The sequence below is a fragment of the Pseudophryne corroboree genome, chromosome 4 (assembly GCF_028390025.1).
Source record: "Pseudophryne corroboree isolate aPseCor3 chromosome 4, aPseCor3.hap2, whole genome shotgun sequence".
NCBI classification, from domain to species: domain Eukaryota; kingdom Metazoa; phylum Chordata; class Amphibia; order Anura; family Myobatrachidae; genus Pseudophryne; species Pseudophryne corroboree.
Window position 1 is genome coordinate 57,157,310 of NC_086447.1, and position 22,813 is coordinate 57,180,122.

The following is a 22,813-nucleotide window of genomic DNA, read 5'->3' on the forward strand; positions in this document are numbered from 1 at the left end:
CAAAAGTCCGACATGTTTTTTTTTAGGGTTTTTTAAATGCTTTTACAACTTTTTTTTCCCATTTACTATCCATCTCACAAACTATCACCTTTAGTAACCAAGCCCGAATCATGGCAAGCGCAGCGAGTACGCAAGAGGACGAATTTCAACAATTTGGGGAAAAAAATGTTTAAAAACATAAAATAATTGTTTTTTTTGGTGTCTGCCTTTTGACCCTTTTGACTGTCGACCATATGGTGTTGACCTAATAACTTGTATACCACACCCGCAGAATCCCGGTTATAGGGCCTAATTCAGACCTGATCGTAGCGTCAAATTTGTTAGCAGTTGGGCAAAACCATGTGTACTGCAGGGGGGGGGGGGGCATATGTAACATGTGCAGAGAGAGTTAGATTTGGGTGGGGTGCGTTCAAACTGAAATCTAAATTGCAGCGTAAAATAAAGCAGCCAGAATTTACCCTGCACAGAAACAACATAACCCACCCAAATCTAACTCTCTCTGCAAATGTTATATCTGCCCCCCCCCCCCCCCCCCCCCAACCCTGCAGTGCACATGGTTTTGCCCAGCTGCTAAAAAATTTGCTGCTACGATCAATTCTCAATTACCACCATAGTGTGATGTGGGAACCCCACGCTAGTTGTCCCCATTTAGTGGCAATCAGCCCAGATTCTATAATGCTGGATGTGGATATTAGAAAGTGAGTCAGGCTGCTCTTTTCTCATCTATTTACATAGTCACATAGTTTCTGAGGTTGAAAAAAGACAATTTGTCCATCGAGTTCAACCTGTTGGTGGTCTCCTACACTGTATTATTTTTAGGACTAATTTTAACTGCGGTAAATGTTCAGCAGTTATATCTATTACTATTTTGTTTTATATTACTATAGCGCATGATTTACCCACAATAGCCCTGTACAGTATATCCTTATCCATTAGGAATTTATTTACTACAGCTACCATGGAAATCGGTATTTTGTGTTTACTACAAGAGTCCCAAGTGGCCATTACTGGTACTACAAGCTGTTAACTTTATGGCACAGGTTCTCAAACTCGGTCCTCAGGACCCCACACAGTACATGTTTTGCAGGTCTCCTCACAGAATTGCAAGTGAAATAATTAGCTCCACCTGTGGACCTTTTAAAATGGGTCAGTGAGTAATTAATACACCTGTGCACCTGCTGGGTTACCTGCAAAACATGCACTGTGTGGGGTCCTGAGGACCGAGTTTGAGAACCCCTGCTTTATGGTAAAGTGAGATAGAAGAGTAAATATGTGAACAGCGCAATGTGACAGAACCTCCCTGCTAGACCCCCCCCCCCCCTCCCAATTCAATACTGCGCAACCTCAGAAAAGCTACATCTGTCTAGTTTGTCCCAGATCCCATATGTGGTGATCCGGTCACATCACTTGTGCAGTATAATAACAAAAAACACATGCTAAAACAGTAACTAAATTACGTCAGTACGCCTACTTCTGTTGTAATTACTGCAATTCATATACACAGTATTATATGTGAAAAGTTCCATTATATGTGCTGAAAACGCCTACTGTCTTATATGGCGTGACTTGATTAGACACCTTGGGGCAGATGTATTAAGCCTGGAAACTGCATAAGGAAGTAATAAACGCACTAGCCAATCAGCTCCTAACTGTTAATTTACATATTGGAGCTGATTGGCTGGTGCGTTTATCACCTTGCACTTATCACTGGTTTATCACTTCCTTATGCCTTCTCCAGGTTAATACATCTGCCCACTTGTGCTTTATGTCTGACACCAAAGGAAGATTCATGTATGAGATAAGGATGTGAGAACGCTCACTGCGTCTGTAATACAAGCTGGTACCCAGCTGTACCCAATATCGCAGACTCGGCGCGGTCACCAAGATCTCTCGGCTATATGGTGACGGCGCAGCCACCAAATCCCTCTCACCTTCTCCAGTGCCTGCACAAACTGATCCATGGGGATAGAGCCGCTCAGCAGGGGCTTGAAGGGCTGGGTCTCGGGGCTCCCCTCCGCCGCGCGCTTCCTCTTCTTGCTGGTCTGAGGGGGCGCAATCTTAGGAGGAGGCTGAAGAGAGAGAGAGCAGATGGTTCCATCATTACTGCAGCAGATAATATACATCATCATAATAATAATAATTATATATTCCATTACTTCTTGTATTAGAATATTTTCAAAATATACCTGATTTTTTAGTATACAAGGAAGTGCCCATTTTGTGAACTCAGTCAATATTATTGAGGTTGCAAATGAAACAGGAAACAGAGACATCACCGACACACACCAGATCTACCGCAGACGCCAACACACACCAGAGCTACCGCAGACATTACCAACACACACCAGAGCTCCCGCAGACATCACCGAGTCACACCGGAGCTCCCGCAGACATCACCGAGCCGCCCAAGAGCTCCCGCAGATGTCACCAACACACACCAGAGCTCCCGCAGACATCACCAAGCCACACCAGATCTCCTGCAGACATCACCGAGCCACACCAGATCTCCCGCAGACATCACCAACACACACCAGAGCTCCCGCAGACATCACCAACACACACCAGAGCTCCCGCAGACATCACCAACACACACCAGAGCTCCCGCAGATATCACCGAGCCACACCAGAGCTCCCGCAGACATCACCAACACACACCAGAGCTCCCGCAGACATCACGAGTCACACCAGAGCTCCCGCAGACATCACGAGCCGCCCCAGAGCTCCCGCAGACATCACCAACACACACCAGAGCTCCCGCAGACATCACCAACACACACCAGAACTCCCACAGACATCACGAGTCACACCAGAGCTCCCTCAGACATCACCAAGCCACACCAGATCTCCCGCAGACATCAGAGCCACACTAGAGCTCCCGCAGATATCACCGAGCCACACCAGAGCTCCCGCAGACATCACCGAGCCACACCAGAGCTCCCGCAGACATCACCGAGCCAAACCAGAGCTCCCGCAGACATCACCGAGCCACACCAGAGCTCCCGCAGACATCACCGAGCCACACCAGAGCTCCCACAGATATCACCGAGCCACACCAGAGCTCCCGCAGATATCACGAGCCACACCAGAGCTCCCGCAGATGTCACCAACACACACCAGATCTCCCGCAGGCATCACAGAGCCACACCAGAGCTCCCGCAGATATCACCAAGCCACACCAGAGCTCCCGCAGACATCACCGAGCCACACCAGAGCTCCCGCAGACATCACCGAGCCACACCAGAGCTCCCGCAGACATCACCGAGCCGCCCCAGAGCTCCCGCAGACATCACCAACACACACCAGAGCTCCCGCAGACATCACCGAGCCACACCAGATCTCCCGCAGACATCACCGAGCCGCCCCAGAGCTCCCGCAGACATCAGAGTCACACCAGAGCTCCCGCAGATATCACCGAGCCACACCAGAGCTCCCACAGACATCACCAACACACACCAGAACTCCCACAGACATAACGAGTCACACCAGAGCTCCCGCAGACATCACCGAGTCACACCAGAGCTCCCGCAGACATCACCGAGTCACACCAGAGCTCCTGCAGACATCACCGAGTCACACCAGAGATCCCGCAGACATCACCGAGCCACACCAGAGCTCCCGCAGACATCACCGAGCCGCCCCAGAGTTCCCGCAGACGTCACCAACACACACCAGAGCTCCCGCAGATATCACGAGCCACACCAGAGCTCCCACAGACATCACGAGTCACACCAGAGCTCCCGCAGACATCACCGAGTCACACCAGAGCTCCCGCAGACATCACCAACACACACCAGAGCTCCCGCAGACATCACCGAGCCACACCAGATCTCCCGCAGACATCACCGAGCCACACCAGAGCTCCCGCAGACATCACCGAGCCACACCAGATCTCCCGCAGACATCACCGAGCCACACCAGAGCTCCCGCAGACATCACCGAGCCACACCAGAGCTCCCGCAGACATCACCGAGTCACACCAGAGCTCCCGCAGACATCACCGAGTCACACCAGAGCTCCCGCAGACATCACCAAGCCACACCAGAGCTCCCACAGACATCACCGAGCCACACCAGAGCTCCCGCAGACATCACCGAGCCACACCAGAGCTCCCGCAGACATCACCGAGCCGCCCCAGAGCTCCCGCAGACGTCACCAACACACACCAAAGCTCCCACAGACATCACCAAGCCACACCAGAGATCCCGCAGACATCACCGAGCCACACCAGAGCTCCCGCAGACATCACCGAGCCGTCCCAGAGCTCCCGCAGACATCACCGAGCCACACCAGAGCTCCCGCAGACATCACCAAGCCACACCAGATCTCCCGCAGACATCACCGAGCCACACCAGAGCTCCAGCAGACATCACCGAGCCGCCCCAGAGCTCCCGCAGATGTCACCAACACACACCAGAGCTCCCGCAGACGTCACCAAGCCACACCAGATCTCCCGCAGACATCACCGAGCCACACCAGATCTCCCGCAGACATCACTGAGCCACACCAGAGCTCCGCAGACATCACCGAGCCACACCAGAGCTCCCGCAGACATCACCGAGCCACCCCAGAGCTCCCGCAGACATCACCAACACACACCAGAGCTCCCGCAGACATCACGAGCAACACCAGATCTCCCGCAGACATCACCGAGCCACACCAGAGCTCCCGCAGACATCACCGAGCCACACCAGAGCTCCCGCAGACATCACCGAGCCGCACCAGATCTCCCGCAGACATCACCGAGCCACACCAGAGCTCCCGCAGACATCACCGAGCCGCCCCAGAGCTCCCGCAGATGTCACCAACACACACCAGAGCTCCCGCAGACATCACCAAGCCACACCAGATCTCCTGCAGACATCACCGAGCCACACCAGAGCTCCCGCAGACATCACCGAGCCACACCAGAGCTCCCGCAGACATCACCGAACCACACCAGAGCTCCCGCAGACATCACCGAGCCACACCAGAGCTCCCGCAGACATCACTGAGCCACACCAGAGCTCCCGCAGACATCACCGAGCGCCCCAGAGCTCCCGCAGACGTCACCAACACACACCAGACCTCCCGCAGACATCACCGAGCCACACCAGAACTCCCACAGACATCACGAGTCACACCAGAGCTCCCGCAGACATCACCGAGTCACACCAGAGCTCCCGCAGATATCACCGAGCCACACCAGAGCTCCCACAGCCATCACCGACACACACCAGAACTCCAACAGACATCACGAGTCACACCAGAGCTCCCGCAGACATCACCGAGTCACACCAAAGCTCCCGCAGACATGACCGAGTCACACCAGAGCTCCCGCAGACATGACCGAGTCACACCAGAGCGCCCGCAGACATGACCGAGTCACACCAGAGCTCCCACAGACATGACCGAGTCACACCAGAGCTCCCGCAGACATGACCGAGTCACACCAGAGCTCCCGCAGACATGACCGAGTCACACCAGAGCGCCCGCAGACATCACCGAGCCACACCAGATCTCCCGCAGACATCACCGAGCCGCCCCAGAGCTCCCGCAGACATCAGAGTCACACCAGAGCTCCCGCAGATATCACCGAGCCACACCAGAGCTCCCACAGACATCACCAACACACACCAGAACTCCCACAGACATAACGAGTCACACCAGAGCTCCCGCAGACATCACCGAGTCACACCAGAGCTCCCGCAGACATCACCGAGTCACACCAGAGCTCCTGCAGACATCACCGAGTCACACCAGAGATCCCGCAGACATCACCGAGCCACACCAGAGCTCCCGCAGACATCACCGAGCCGCCCCAGAGTTCCCGCAGACGTCACCAACACACACCAGAGCTCCCGCAGATATCACGAGCCACACCAGAGCTCCCACAGACATCACGAGTCACACCAGAGCTCCCGCAGACATCACCGAGTCACACCAGAGCTCCCGCAGACATCACCAACACACACCAGAGCTCCCGCAGACATCACCGAGCCACACCAGATCTCCCGCAGACATCACCGAGCCACACCAGAGCTCCCGCAGACATCACCGAGCCACACCAGATCTCCCGCAGACATCACCGAGCCACACCAGAGCTCCCGCAGACATCACCGAGCCACACCAGAGCTCCCGCAGACATCACCGAGTCACACCAGAGCTCCCGCAGACATCACCGAGTCACACCAGAGCTCCCGCAGACATCACCAAGCCACACCAGAGCTCCCACAGACATCACCGAGCCACACCAGAGCTCCCGCAGACATCACCGAGCCACACCAGAGCTCCCGCAGACATCACCGAGCCGCCCCAGAGCTCCCGCAGACGTCACCAACACACACCAAAGCTCCCACAGACATCACCAAGCCACACCAGAGATCCCGCAGACATCACCGAGCCACACCAGAGCTCCCGCAGACATCACCGAGCCGTCCCAGAGCTCCCGCAGACATCACCGAGCCACACCAGAGCTCCCGCAGACATCACCAAGCCACACCAGATCTCCCGCAGACATCACCGAGCCACACCAGAGCTCCAGCAGACATCACCGAGCCGCCCCAGAGCTCCCGCAGATGTCACCAACACACACCAGAGCTCCCGCAGACGTCACCAAGCCACACCAGATCTCCCGCAGACATCACCGAGCCACACCAGATCTCCCGCAGACATCACTGAGCCACACCAGAGCTCCGCAGACATCACCGAGCCACACCAGAGCTCCCGCAGACATCACCGAGCCACCCCAGAGCTCCCGCAGACATCACCAACACACACCAGAGCTCCCGCAGACATCACGAGCAACACCAGATCTCCCGCAGACATCACCGAGCCACACCAGAGCTCCCGCAGACATCACCGAGCCACACCAGAGCTCCCGCAGACATCACCGAGCCGCACCAGATCTCCCGCAGACATCACCGAGCCACACCAGAGCTCCCGCAGACATCACCGAGCCGCCCCAGAGCTCCCGCAGATGTCACCAACACACACCAGAGCTCCCGCAGACATCACCAAGCCACACCAGATCTCCTGCAGACATCACCGAGCCACACCAGAGCTCCCGCAGACATCACCGAGCCACACCAGAGCTCCCGCAGACATCACCGAACCACACCAGAGCTCCCGCAGACATCACCGAGCCACACCAGAGCTCCCGCAGACATCACTGAGCCACACCAGAGCTCCCGCAGACATCACCGAGCGCCCCAGAGCTCCCGCAGACGTCACCAACACACACCAGACCTCCCGCAGACATCACCGAGCCACACCAGAACTCCCACAGACATCACGAGTCACACCAGAGCTCCCGCAGACATCACCGAGTCACACCAGAGCTCCCGCAGATATCACCGAGCCACACCAGAGCTCCCACAGCCATCACCGACACACACCAGAACTCCAACAGACATCACGAGTCACACCAGAGCTCCCGCAGACATCACCGAGTCACACCAAAGCTCCCGCAGACATGACCGAGTCACACCAGAGCTCCCGCAGACATGACCGAGTCACACCAGAGCGCCCGCAGACATGACCGAGTCACACCAGAGCTCCCACAGACATGACCGAGTCACACCAGAGCTCCCGCAGACATGACCGAGTCACACCAGAGCTCCCGCAGACATGACCGAGTCACACCAGAGCGCCCGCAGACATCACCGAGCCACACCAGAGCTCCCACAGACATCACCGAGCCACACCAGAGCTCCCACAGACATCACCAACACACACCAAAGCTCCCACAGACATCACCAAGCCACACCAGAGATCCCGCAGACATCACCGAGCCACACCAGAGCTCCCGCAGACATCACCGAGCCGCCCCAGAGCTCCCGCAGACATCACCGAGCCGCCCCAGAGCTCCCGCAGATGTCACCAACACACACCAGAGCTCCCGCAGACGTCACCGAGTCACACCAGAGCTCCCGCAGACATCACCGAGTCACACCAGAGCTCCCGCAGACATCACCGAGTCACACCAGAGCTCCCGCAGACATCACCAACACACACCAGAGCTCCCGCAGACATGACCGAGTCACACCAGAGCTCCCGCAGACATGACCGAGCCACACCAGAGCTCCCGCAGACATCACCGAGCCACACCAGAGCTCCCGCAGACGTCACCAACACACACCAAAGCTCCCACAGACATCACCAAGCCACACCAGAGATCCCGCAGACATCACCGAGCCGCCCCAGTGCTCCCGCAGACATCACCGAGCCACACCAGAGCTCCCGCAGATGTCACCAACACACACCAGAGCTCCCGCAGACATCACCAAGCCACACCAGATCTCCCGCAGACAACACCGAGCCACACCAGAGCTCCAGCAGACATCACCGAGCCGCCCCAGAGCTCCCGCAGACATCACCGAGCCACACCAGAGTTCCCGCAGACATCACCGAGCCACACCAGAGCTCCCGCAGACATCACCAAGCCGCACCAGATCTCCCGCAGACATCACCGAGCCACACCAGATCTCCCGCAGACATCACCGAGCCACACCAGAGCTCCCGCAGACATCACCGAGCCACACCAGAGCTCCCGCAGACATCACCGAGCCGCCCCAGAGCTCCCGCAGATGTCACCAACACACACCAGAGCTCCCGCAGACATCACCAAGCCACACCAGATCTCCTGCAGACATCACCGAGCCACACCAGAGCTCCCGCAGACATCACCGAGCCACACCAGAGCTCCCGCAGACATCACCGAACCACATCAGAGCTCCCGCAGACATCACCGAGCCACACCAGAGTTCCCGCAGACATCACCGAGCCACACCAGAGCTCCCGCAGACATCACCAACACACACCAGAGCTCCCGCAGACATCACGAGCAACACCAGATCTCCCGCAGACATCACCGAGCCACACCAGAGCTCCCGCATACATCACCGAGCCACACCAGAGCTCCCGCAGACATCACCGAGCCGCACCAGATCTCCCGCAGACATCACCGAGCCACACCAGATCTCCCGCAGACATCACCGAGCCACACCAGAGCTCCCGCAGACATCACCGAGCCACACCAGAGCTCCCGCAGACATCACCGAGCCGCCCCAGAGCTCCCGCAGATGTCACCAACACACACCAGAGCTCCCGCAGACATCACCAAGCCACACCAGATCTCCTGCAGACATCACCGAGCCACACCAGAGCTCCCGCAGACATCACCGAGCCACACCAGAGCTCCCGCAGACATCACCGAACCACACCAGAGCTCCCGCAGACATCACCGAGCCACACCAGAGTTCCCGCAGACATCACCGAGCCACACCAGAGTTCCCGCAGACATCACCGAGCCACACCAGAGCTCCCGCAGACATCACCGAGCCGCCCCAGAGCTCCCGCAGACGTCACCAACACACACCAGAGCTCCCGCAGACATCACCAAGCCACACCAGATCTCCCGCAGACATCACCGAGCCACACCAGAGCTCCAGCAGACATCACCGAGCCGCCCCAGAGCTCCCGCAGATGTCACCAACACACACCAGAGCTCCCGCAGACATCACCAAGCCACACCAGATCTCCCGCAGACATCACCGAGCAACACCAGATCTCCCGCAGACATCACTGAGCCACACCAGAGCTCCGCAGACATCACCGAGCCACACCAGAGCTCCCGCAGACATCACCGAGCCACCCCAGAGCTCCCGCAGACATCACCGAGCCGCCCCAGAGCTCCCGCAGATGTCACCAACACACACCAGAGCTCCCGCAGACATCACCAAGCCACACCAGATCTCCTGCAGACATCACCGAGCCACACCAGAGCTCCCGCAGACATCACCGAGCCACACCAGAGCTCCCGCAGACATCACCAACACACACCAGAGCTCCCGCAGACATGACCGAGTCACACCAGAGCTCCCGCAGACATGACCGAGTCACACCAGAGCTCCCGCAGACATGACCGAGTCACACCAGAGCTCCCGCAGACATGACCGAGTCACACCAGAGCGCCCGCAGACATCACCGAGCCACACCAGAGCTCCCGCAGACATCAGCGAGGCACACCAGAGTTCCTGCAGACATCACGAGTCACACCAGAGCGCCCGCAGACATCACCGAGCCACACCAGAGCTCCCGCAGACATCACCGAGCCACACCAGAACTCCCACAGACATCACGAGTCACACCAGAGCTCCCGCAGACATCACCGAGTCACACCAGAGCTCCCGCAGACATCACCAACACACACCAGAGCTCCCGCAGACATGACCGAGTCACACCAGAGCTCCCGCAGACATGACCGAGTCACACCAGAGCTCCCGCAGACATCACAGAGTCACACCAGAGCTCCCGCAGACATCACCGAGCCGCCCCAGAGCTCCCGCAGACGTCACCAACACACACCAGACCTCCCGCAGACATCACCGAGCCACACCAGAACTCCCACAGACATCACGAGTCACACCAGAGCTCCCGCAGACATCACGAGCCGCCCCAGAGCTCCCGCAGACGTCACCAACACACACCAGACCTCCCGCAGACATCACCGAGCCACACCAGAACTCCCGCAGACATCACCGAGCCGCCCCAGAGCTCCCGCAGATATCACCGAGCCACACCAGAGCTCCCACAGCCATCACCGACACACACCAGAACTCCAACAGACATCACGAGTCACACCAGAGCTCCCGCAGACATCACCGAGTCACACCAGAGCTCCCGCAGACATCACCAACACACACCAGAGCTCCCGCAGACATGACCGAGTCACACCAGAGCTCCCGCAGACATGACCGAGTCACACCAGAGCTCCCGCAGACATGACCGAGTCACACCAGAGCTCCCGCAGACATGACCGAGTCACACCAGAGCTCCCGCAGACATGACCGAGTCACACCAGAGCTCCCGCAGACATGACCGAGCCGCTCCAGAGCTCCCGCAGACATGACCGAGCCGCTCCAGAGCTCCCGCAGACGTCACCGACACACACCAGAACTCCCACAGACATCACAAGTCACACCAGAGCTCCCGCAGACAACACAGAGTCACACCAGAGCTCCCGCAGACATCACCGAGTCACACCAGAGCTCCCGCAGACATCACCAACACACACCAGAGCTCCCGCAGACATCACCGAGCCACACCAGAGCTCCCGCAGACATCAGAGCCACACCAGAGCTCCAGCAGACATCACCGAGCCACACCAGAGCTCCCGCAGACATCACCGAGCCGCCCCAGAGCTCCCGCAGATGTCAGCAACACACACCAGAGCTCCCGCAGACATCACAAAGCCACACAAGAGCTCCCGCAGACATCACCGAGCCACACCAGAGCTCCCGCAGACATCACCGAGTCACACCAGAGCTCCCACAGCCATCACCGACACACACCAGAACTCCAACAGACATCACGAGTCACACCAGAGCTCCCGCAGACATCACCGAGTCACACCAGAGCTCCCGCAGACATCACCGAGTCACACCAGAGCTCCCGCAGACATCACCGAGTCACACCAGAGCTCCCGCAGACATCACCGAGTCACACCAGAGCTCCCGCAGACATCACCGAGCCACACCAGAGCTCCCGCAGACATGACCGAGCCGCCCCAGAGTTCCCGCAGACATCACCAACACACACCAGAGCTCCCGCAGATATCACCGACACACACCAGAACTCCCACAGACATCACCAACACACACCAGAGCTCCCGCAGACATCACCGAGCCACACTAGAGCTCCCGCAGACATCACCGAGCCACACCAGATCTCCCGCAGACATCACCGAGCCACACCAGAGCTCCCGCAGACATCACCGAGCCACACCAGAGCTCCCGCAGACATCACCGAGCCGCCCCAGAGCTCCCGCAGATGTCACCAACACACACCAGAGCTCCCGCAGACATCACCGAGCCACACCACAGCTCCCGCAGATATCACCGAGCCACACCAGAGCTCCCGCAGACATCACCGAGCCACACCAGAGCTCCCGCAGACATCACCGAGATACACCAGAGCTCCCGCAGATATCACCGACACACACCAGAACTCCCACAGACATCACCAACACACACCAGAGCTCCCGCAGACATCACCGAGCCACACTAGAGCTCCCGCAGACATCACGAGTCACACCAGAGCTCCCGCAGACATCACCGAGTCACACCAGAGCTCCCGCAGACATCACCAACACACACCAGAGCTCCCGCAGACATCACCGAGCCACACTAGAGCTCCTGCAGACATCACCGAGCCACACCAGATCTCCCGCAGACATCACCGAGCCACACCAGATCTCCCGCAGACATCACCGAGCCACACCAGAGCTCCCGCAGACATCACCGAGTCACACCAGAGCTCCCGCAGACATCACCGAGTCACACCAGAGCTCCCGCAGACATCACCAACACACACCAGAGCTCCCGCAGACATCACCAAGCCACACCAGATCTCCCGCAGACATCACCGAGCCACACCAGAGCTCCCGCAGACATCACCGAGCCGCCCCAGAGTTCCCGCAGACGTCACCAACACACACCAGAGCTCCCGCAGATATCACCGAGCCACACCAGAGCTCCCACAGACATCACCGAGCCACACCAGAGCTCCCGCAGACATCACGAGCCACACCAGAGCTCCCGCAGACATCACCGAGCCGCCCCAGAGCTCCCGCAGACGTCACCAACACACACCAAAGCTCCCACAGACATCACCAAGCCACACCAGAGATCCCGCAGACATCACCGAGCCACACCAGAGCTCCCGCAGACATCACCGAGCCGCCCCAGAGCTCCCGGAGACATCACCGAGCCACACCAGAGCTCCCGCAGATGTCACCAACACACACCAGAGCTCCCGCAGACATCCCCAAGCCACACCAGATCTCCCGCAGACATCACCGAGCCACACCAGAGCTCCAGCAGACATCACCGAGCCGCCCCAGAGCTCCCGCAGACGTCACCAAGCTACACCAGATCTCCCGCAGACATCACTGAGCCACACCAGAGCTCCGCAGACATCACCGAGCCACACCAGAGCTCCCGCAGACATCACCGAGCCACACCAGAGCTCCCGCAGACGTCACCAACACACACCAGACCTCCCGCAGACATCACCGAGCCACACCAGAACTCCCACAGACATCACGAGTCACACCAGAGCTCCCGCAGATATCACCGAGCCACACCAGAGCTCCCACAGCCATCACCGACACACACCAGAGCTCCCGCAGACATAACCGAGTCACACCAGAGCTCCCGCAGACATGACAGAGTCACACCAGAGGGCCCGCAGACATCACCGAGCCACACCAGAGCTCCCGCAGACGTCACCAACACACACCAAAGCTCCCACAGACATCACCAAGTCACACCAGAGGGCCCGCAGACATCACCAAGCCACACCAGAGCTCCCGCAGACATCACCAACACACACCAGAGCTCCCGCAGACATATCCGAGTCACACCAGAGCTCCCGCAGACATGACAGAGTCACACCAGAGGGCCCGCAGACATCACCGAGCCACACCAGAGCTCCCGCAGACATCACCGAGCCACACCAGAGCTCCCGCAGACATCACCGAGCCACACCAGAGCTCCCGCAGACGTCACCAACACACACCAAAGCTCCCACAGACATCACCAAGCCACACCAGAGATCCCGCAGACATCACCAAGCCACACCAGAGATCCCGCAGACATCACCGAGCCACACTAGAGCTCCCGCAGACATCACCGAGCCGCCCCAGAGCTCCCGCAGACATCACCAAGCCACACCAGAGCTCCCGCAGATGTCACCAACACACACCAGAGCTCCCGCAGACATCACCAAGCCACACCAGATCTCCTGCAGACATCACCGAGCCACACCAGAGCTCCCGCAGACATCACCGAGCCACACCAGAGCTCCCGCAGACATCACCGAGCCACACCAGAGCTCCCGCAGATGTCACCAACACACACCAGAGCTCCCGCAGACATCACCATGCCACACCAGATCTCCCGCAGACATCACCGAGCCGCCCCAGAGCTCCCGCAGACGTCACCAACACACACCAGACCTCCCGCAGACATCACCAAGCCACACCAGACCTCCCGCACACATCACCAAGCCACACCAGATCTCCCGCAGACATCACCGAGCCACACCAGATCTCCCGCAGACATCACCGAGCCACACCAGAACTCCCACAGACATCACGAGTCACACCAGAGCTCCCGCAGACATCACCGAGTCACACCAGATCTCCCGCAGACATCACCAACACACACCAGAGCTCCCGCAGACATGACCGAGTCACACCAGAGCTCCCGCAGACATGACCGAGCCACACCAGAGCTCCCGCAGACATCACCGAGCCGCCCCAGAGCTCCCGCAGACGTCACCGACACACACCAGAACTCCCCCAGACATCACAAGTCACACCAGAGCTCCCGCAGACATCAGAGTCACACCAGAGCTCCCGCAGACATCACCGAGTCACACCAGAGCTCCCGCAGACATCACCAACACACACCAGAGCTCCCGCAGACATCACCGAGCCACACCAGAGCTCCCGCAGACATCACCGAGCCACACCAGATCTCCCGCAGACATCACAGAGCCACACCAGAGCTCCAGCAGACATCACCGAGCCACACCAGAGCTCCCGCAGACATCACCGAGCCGCCCCAGAGCTCCCGCAGATGTCAGCAACACACACCAGAGCTCCCGCAGACATCACAAAGCCACACCAGAGCTCCCGCAGATGTCACCAACACACACCAGATCTCCCGCAGACATCACCGACACACACCAGAACTCCCACAGACAGCACGAGTCACACCAGAGCTCCAGCAGACATCACCGAGCCACACCAGAGCTCCCGCAGACATCACCGAGCCGCCCCAGAGCTCCCGCAGATGTCAGCAACACACACCAGACCTCCCGCAGACATCACCAAGCCACACCAGATCTCCCGCAGACATCACCAAGCCACACCAGATCTCCCGCAGACATCACCGACACACACCAGAACTCCCACAGACAGCACGAGTCACACCAGAGCTCCCGCAGACATCACCGAGTCACACCAGAGCTCCCGCAGACATCACCGAGTCACACCAGAGCTCCCGCAGACATCACCGAGTCACACCAGAGCTCCCGCAGACATCACAGAGTCACACCAGAGCTCCCGCAGACATCACCGAGCCACACCAGAGCTCCCGCAGACATCACCGAGCCACACCAGATCTCCTGCAGACATCACCGAGCCACACCAGAGCTCCCGCAGACATCACCGAGCCACACCAGAGCTCCCGCAGACATCACCGAGCCGCCCCAGAGCTCCCGCAGATGTCAGCAACACACACCAGAGCTCCCGCAGACATCACAAAGCCACACCAGAGCTCCCGCAGATGTCACCAACACACACCAGATCTCCCGCAGACATCACCGACACACACCAGAACTCCCACAGACAGCACGAGTCACACCAGAGCTCCAGCAGACATCACCGAGCCACACCAGAGCTCCCGCAGACATCACCGAGCCGCCCCAGAGCTCCCGCAGACATCACCAACACACACCAGATCTCCCGCAGACATCACCGAGCCACACCAGAGCTCCCGCAGACATCACCGAGCCACACCAGAGTTCCCGCAGACATCACCGAGTCACACCAGAGCTCCCGCAGACATCACCGAGCCACACCAGAGCGCCCGCAGACATCACCGAGTCACACCAGAGCTCCCGCAGACGTCACCAACACACACCAGAGCTCCCGCAGACATCACCGAGCCACACCAGATCTCCCGCAGACATCACCGAGCCGCCCCAGAGCTCCCGCAGATGTCACCAACTCACACCAGAGCTCCCGCAGACATCACCAAGCCACACCAGATCTCCCGCAGACATCACCGAGCCACACCAGAGCTCCCGCAGACATCACCGAGCCACACCAGAGCTCCCGCAGACATCACAGAGCCGCCCCAGAGTTCCCGCAGACGTCACCAACACACACCAGAGCTCCCGCAGATATCACCGAGTCACACCAGAGCTCCCGCAGATGTCACCAACACACACCAGAGCTCCCGCAGACATCACCAAGCCACACCAGATCTCCCGCAGACATCACCGAGCCACACCAGAGCTCCCGCAGACATCACCGAGCCACACCAGAGCTCCCGCAGACATCACCGAGCCACACCAGAGCTCCGCAGACATCACCGAGCCACACCAGAGCTCCGCAGACATCACCGAGCCACACCAGAGCTCCCGCAGATATCACCGAGCCACACCAGAGCTCCCGCAGACATCACCGAGCCGCCCCAGAGCTCCCGCAGATGTCACCAACACACACCAGAGCTCCCGCAGACATCACCAAGCCACACCAGATCTCCCGCAGACATCACCGAGCCACACCAGAGCTCCCGCAGACATCACCGAGCCACACCAGAGCTCCCGCAGACATCACCGAGCCACACCAGAGCTCCGCAGACATCACCGAGCCACACCAGATCTCCCGCAGACATCACAGAGCCACACCAGAGCTCCAGCAGACATCACCGAGCCACACCAGAGCTCCCGCAGACATCACCGAGCCGCCCCAGAGCTCCCGCAGATGTCAGCAACACACACCAGAGCTCCCGCAGACATCACAAAGCCACACCAGAGCTCCCGCAGATGTCACCAACACACACCAGATCTCCCGCAGACATCACCGACACACACCAGAACTCCCACAGACAGCACGAGTCACACCAGAGCTCCAGCAGACATCACCGAGCCACACCAGAGCTCCCGCAGACATCACCGAGCCGCCCCAGAGCTCCCGCAGATGTCAGCAACACACACCAGACCTCCCGCAGACATCACCAAGCCACACCAGATCTCCCGCAGACATCACCAAGCCACACCAGATCTCCCGCAGACATCACCGACACACACCAGAACTCCCACAGACAGCACGAGTCACACCAGAGCTCCCGCAGACATCACCGAGTCACACCAGAGCTCCCGCAGACATCACCGAGTCACACCAGAGCTCCCGCAGACATCACCGAGTCACACCAGAGCTCCCGCAGACATCACAGAGTCACACCAGAGCTCCCGCAGACATCACCGAGCCACACCAGAGCTCCCGCAGACATCACCGAGCCACACCAGATCTCCTGCAGACATCACCGAGCCACACCAGAGCTCCCGCAGACATCACCGAGCCACACCAGAGCTCCCGCAGACATCACCGAGCCGCCCCAGAGCTCCCGCAGATGTCAGCAACACACACCAGAGCTCCCGCAGACATCACAAAGCCACACCAGAGCTCCCGCAGATGTCACCAACACACACCAGATCTCCCGCAGACATCACCGACACACACCAGAACTCCCACAGACAGCACGAGTCACACCAGAGCTCCAGCAGACATCACCGAGCCACACCAGAGCTCCCGCAGACATCACCGAGCCGCCCCAGAGCTCCCGCAGACATCACCAACACACACCAGATCTCCCGCAGACATCACCGAGCCACACCAGAGCTCCCGCAGACATCACCGAGCCACACCAGAGCTCCCGCAGACATCACCGAGTCACACCAGAGCTCCCGCAGACATCACCGAGCCACACCAGAGCGCCCGCAGACATCACCGAGCCACACCAGATCTCCCGCAGACATCACCGAGCCGCCCCAGAGCTCCCGCAGATGTCACCAACTCACACCAGAGCTCCCGCAGACATCACCAAGCCACACCAGATCTCCCGCAGACATCACCGAGCCACACCAGAGCTCCCGCAGACATCACCGAGCCACACCAGAGCTCCCGCAGACATCACAGAGCCGCCCCAGAGTTCCCGCAGACGTCACCAACACACACCAGAGCTCCCGCAGATATCACCGAGTCACACCAGAGCTCCCGCAGATGTCACCAACACACACCAGAGCTCCCGCAGACATCACCAAGCCACACCAGATCTCCCGCAGACATCACCGAGCCACACCAGAGCTCCCGCAGACATCACCGAGCCACACCAGAGCTCCCGCAGACATCACCGAGCCACACCAGAGCTCCGCAGACATCACCGAGCCACACCAGAGCTCCGCAGACATCACCGAGCCACACCAGAGCTCCCGCAGATATCACCGAGCCACACCAGAGCTCCCGCAGACATCACCGAGCCGCCCCAGAGCTCCCGCAGATGTCACCAACACACACCAGAGCTCCCGCAGACATCACCAAGCCACACCAGATCTCCCGCAGACATCACCGAGCCACACCAGAGCTCCCGCAGACATCACCGAGCCACACCAGAGCTCCCGCAGACATCACCGAGCCACACCAGAGCTCCGCAGACATCACCGAGCCACACCAGAGCTCCGCAGACATCACCGAGCCACACCAGAGCTCCCGCAGACATCACCGAGCCACACCAGAGCTCCCGCAGACATCACCGAGCCACACCAGAGCTCCAGCAGACATCACCGAGTCACACCAGAGCTCCCGCAGACATCACCGAGTCACACCAGAGCTCCCGCAGACATCACCGAGTCACACCAGAGCTCCCGCAGATGTCACCAACACACACCAGAGCTCCCGCAGACATCACCGAGCCACACCAGATCTCCCGCAGACATCACCGAGCCACACCAGAGCTCCCGTAGACATCACCGAGCCACACCAGAGCTCCCGCAGACATCACCGAGCCGCCCCAGAGCTCCCGCAGATGTCACCAACACACACCAGAGCTCCCGCAGACATCACCAAGCCACACCAGATCTCCCGCAGACATCACCGAGCCACACCAGAGCTCCCGCAGACATCACCGAGCCACACCAGAGCTCCCGCAGACATCACCGAGCCACACCAGAGCTCCGCAGACATCACCGAGCCACACCAGAGCTCCCGCAGACATCACCGAGCCACACCAGAGCTCCCGCAGACGTCACCAACACACACCAGAGCTCCCGCAGACATCACCAAGCCACACCAGATCTCCCGCAGACATCACCGAGCCACACCAGAGCTCCCGCAGACATCACCGAGCCACACCAGAGCTCACGCAGACATCACCAGGCCACACCAGAGCTCCCGCAGACATCACCGACACACACCAGAGCTCCCGCAGACATCACCAAGCCACACCAGAACTCCCGCAGACATCACCAACACACACCAGAGCTCCCAGAGAATCGCCAGGGTTCATTCTTAGATATAGGAATCTGCGACAGTGGCTGCCCTCGCTGTGCATGTGATTGGTGATATTCAGTAAATAGTGTTAAAAAAATAGGAATGAAGTTTTGCAGCAAAAACCTGGACTTCATGCGTTAGAAGAATATTCTTACTTCAGTGACCCCTAATGGGAGTACCATCATTGCCGGAGAAAGGAGCAGACACCACTTACAGACTCGTCATCAACACAGACAGGGGGTGTGCACCAAAACACGACCAAATAGTTTAATAATGAGAAATTGATGCAATATTAAAAAGGTATATTATTACAAACACCAATATATCTGCACGTGTAGCCATATAATTATAGTTGCACCAGATAAGGCGCTATTCCACCCACTTATCAAAGACTAGATTTCATCTTGCAGGATGAGGAAACTAAAAATGAGACGAGAGGGGGCGGCGCTCAATGGGAGACGGCAACTGGACGCACAACCCTTTTCTAGCCGCAGACAGAAAATAAGAATTTACTTACCGATAATTCTATTTCTCATAGTCTGTAGTGGATGCTGGGGACTCCGAAAGGACCATGGGGAATAGCGGCTCCGCAGGAGACTGGGCACAAAAGTAAAAGCTTTAAGACTACCTGGTGTGCACTGGCTCCTCCCCCTATGACCCTCCTCCAAGCCTCAGTTAGGATACTGTGCCCGGACGAGCGTACACAATAAGGAAGGATTTTGAATCCTGGGTAAGACTCATACCAGCCACACCAATCACACCGTACAACTTGTGATCTGAACCCAGTTAACAGCATGATAACAGAGGAGCCTCTGAAAAGATGGCTCACAACAATAATAACCCGATTTTTTGTAACAATAACTATGTACAAGTATTGCAGACAATCCGCACTTGGGATGGGCGCCCAGCATCCACTACGGACTATGAGAAATAGAATTATCGGTAAGTAAATTCTTATTTTCTCTGACGTCCTAGTGGATGCTGGGGACTCCGAAAGGACCATGGGGATTATACCAAAGCTCCCAAAGGGGCGGGAGAGTGCGGATGACTCTGCAGCACCGAATGAGAGAACTCCAGGTCCTCCTCAGCCAGGGTATCAAATTTGTAGAATTTAGCAAACGTGTTTGCCCCTGACCAAGTAGCTGCTCGGCAAAGTTGTAAAGCCGAGACCCCTCGGGCAGCCGCCCAAGATGAGCCCACTTTCCATGTGGAATGGGCTTTTACAGATTTTGGCTGTGGCAGGCCTGCCACAGAATGTGCAAGCTGAATTGTACTACAAATCCAACGAGCAATAGTCTGCTTAGAAGCAGGAGCACCCAGCTTGTTGGGTGCATACAGGATAAACAGAGAGTCAGATTTTCTGACTCCAGCCGTCCTGGAAACATATATTTTCAGGGCCCTGACTACGTCCAGCAACTTGGAATCCTCCAAGTCCCTAGTAGCCGCAGGCACAACAATAGGCTGGTTTAAGTGAAATGCTGAAACCACCTTAGGGAGAAATTGAGGACGAGTCCTCAATTCTGCCCTGTCCGTATGAAAAATTAGGTAAGGGCTTTTATAGGATAAAGCCGCCAATTCTGAGACACGCCTGGCTGAGGCCAGGGCTAACAGCATTACCACTTTCCATGTGAGATATTTTAAGTCCACAGTGGTGAGTGGTTCAAACCAATGTGATTTTAGGAACCCCAAAACTACATTGAGATCCCAAGGTGCCACTGGAGGCACAAAAGGAGGCTGTATATGCAGTACCCCCTTGACAAACGTCTGAACTTCAGGAACTGAAGCTAGTTCTTTTTGGAAGAATATTGACAGGGCCGAAATTTGAACCTTAATGGACCCTAATTTTAGGCCCATAGACAGTCCTGTTTGCAGGAAATGCAGGAAACGACCCAGTTGAAATTCCTCCGTAGGGGCCTTCCTGGCCTCACACCACGCAACATATTTACGCCAAATACGGTGATAATGTTGCACAGTTACATCCTTCCTGGCTTTGATCAGGGTAGGGATGACTTCATCCGGAATGCCTTTTTCCTTCAGGATCCGGCGTTCAACCGCCATGCCGTCAAACGCAGCCGCGGTAAGTCTTGGAACAGACATGGTCCCTGCTGGAGCAGGTCCTTTCTTAGAGGTAGAGGCCACGGGTCTTCCGTGAGCATCTCTTGAAGTTCCGGGTACCAAGTCCTTCTTGGCCAATCCGGAGCCACGAGTATAGTCCTTACTCCTCTCCTTCTTATGATTCTCAGTACCTTGGGTATGAGAGGCAGAGGAGGGAACACATACACTGACTGGTACACCAACGGTGTTACCAGAGCGTCCACAGCTATTGCCTGAGGGTCCCTTGACCTGGCGCAATATCTGTCCAGTTTTTTGTTGAGGCGGGACGCCATCATGTCCACCTTTGGTTTTTCCCAACGGTTCACAATCATGTGGAAGACTTCTGGGTGAAGTCCCCACTCCCCCGGGTGGAGATCGTGTCTGCTGAGGAAGTCTGCTTCCCAGTTGTCCACTCCCGGAATGAACACTGCTGACAGTGCTATCACATGATTTTCCGCCCAGCGAAGAATCCTTGCAACTTCCGTCATTGCCCTCCTGCTTCTTGTGCCGCCCTGTCTGTTTACATGGGCGACTGCCGTGATGTTGTCCGACTGGATCAGCACCGGCTGACCCTGAAGCAGAGCCCTTGCCTGACTTAGGGCATTGTAAATGGCCCTTAGTTCCAGGATATTTATGTGAAGTGACGTTTCCATGCTTGACCACAAGCCCTGGAAATTTCTTCCCTGTGTGACTGCTCCCCAGCCTCTCAGGCTGGCATCCGTGGTCACCAGGACCCAGTCCTGAATGCCGAATCTGCGGCCCTCTAGAAGATGAGCACTCTGCAACCACCACAGGAGAGACACCCTTGTCCTTGGAGACAGGGTTATCCGCTGATGCATTTGAAGATGCGATCCGGACCATTTGTCCAGCAGATCCCACTGAAAAGTTCTTGCGTGGAATCTGCCGAATGGAATCGCTTCGTAAGAAGCCACCATTTTTCCCAGGACCCTTGTGCATTGATGCACTGACACTTGGCCTGGTTTTAGGAGGTTCCTGACTAGGTCGGATAACTCCCTGGCTTTCTCCTCCGGGAGAAACACCTTTTTCTGTACTGTGTCCAGAATCATCCCTAGGAACAGCAGACGTGTCGTCGGAATCAGCTGCGATTTTGGAATATTTAGAATCCATCCGTGCTGTCGTAGTACTACTTGAGATAGTGCTACTCCGACCTCTAACTGTTCTCTGGACCTTGCCCTTATCAGGAGATCGTCCAAGTAAGGGATAATTAAGACGCCTTTTCTTCGAAGAAGAATCATCATTTCGGCCATTACCTTGGTAAAGACCCGGGGTGCCGTGGACAATCCAAACGGCAGCGTCTGAAACTGATAGTGACAGTTCTGTACCACAAACCTGAGGTACCCTTGGTGAAAAGGGTAAATTGGGACATGGAGGTAAGCATCCTTGATGTCCAGAGACACCATATAGTCCCCTTCTTCCAGGTTCGCTATCACTGCTCTGAGTGATTCCATCTTGAATTTGAACCTTTGTATGTAAGTGTTCAAGGATTTCAGATTTAAAATAGGTCTCACCGAGCCGTCCGGGTTCGGTACCACAAACAGCGTGGAATAATACCCCTTTCCCTGTTGTAGGAGGGGTACCTTGATTATCACCTGCTGG

The 22,813-nt window shown here is 57.6% G+C and overlaps 1 protein-coding gene across 2 annotated transcripts in view; it reads right to left on the minus strand.

The window, feature by feature from the left end:
- The window catches only part of INTS9 (integrator complex subunit 9), a 112,634-nt gene that overhangs the window by 4,488 nt on the left and 85,333 nt on the right, over positions 1–22,813 (minus strand). For both annotated transcript variants that reach the window (XM_063915070.1, XM_063915069.1), the window contains one exon: positions 1,932–2,069. In XM_063915070.1, coding sequence (XP_063771140.1) covers positions 1,932–2,069 — 138 coding nt within the window. The remainder of the gene's footprint in view (positions 1–1,931; positions 2,070–22,813) is intronic.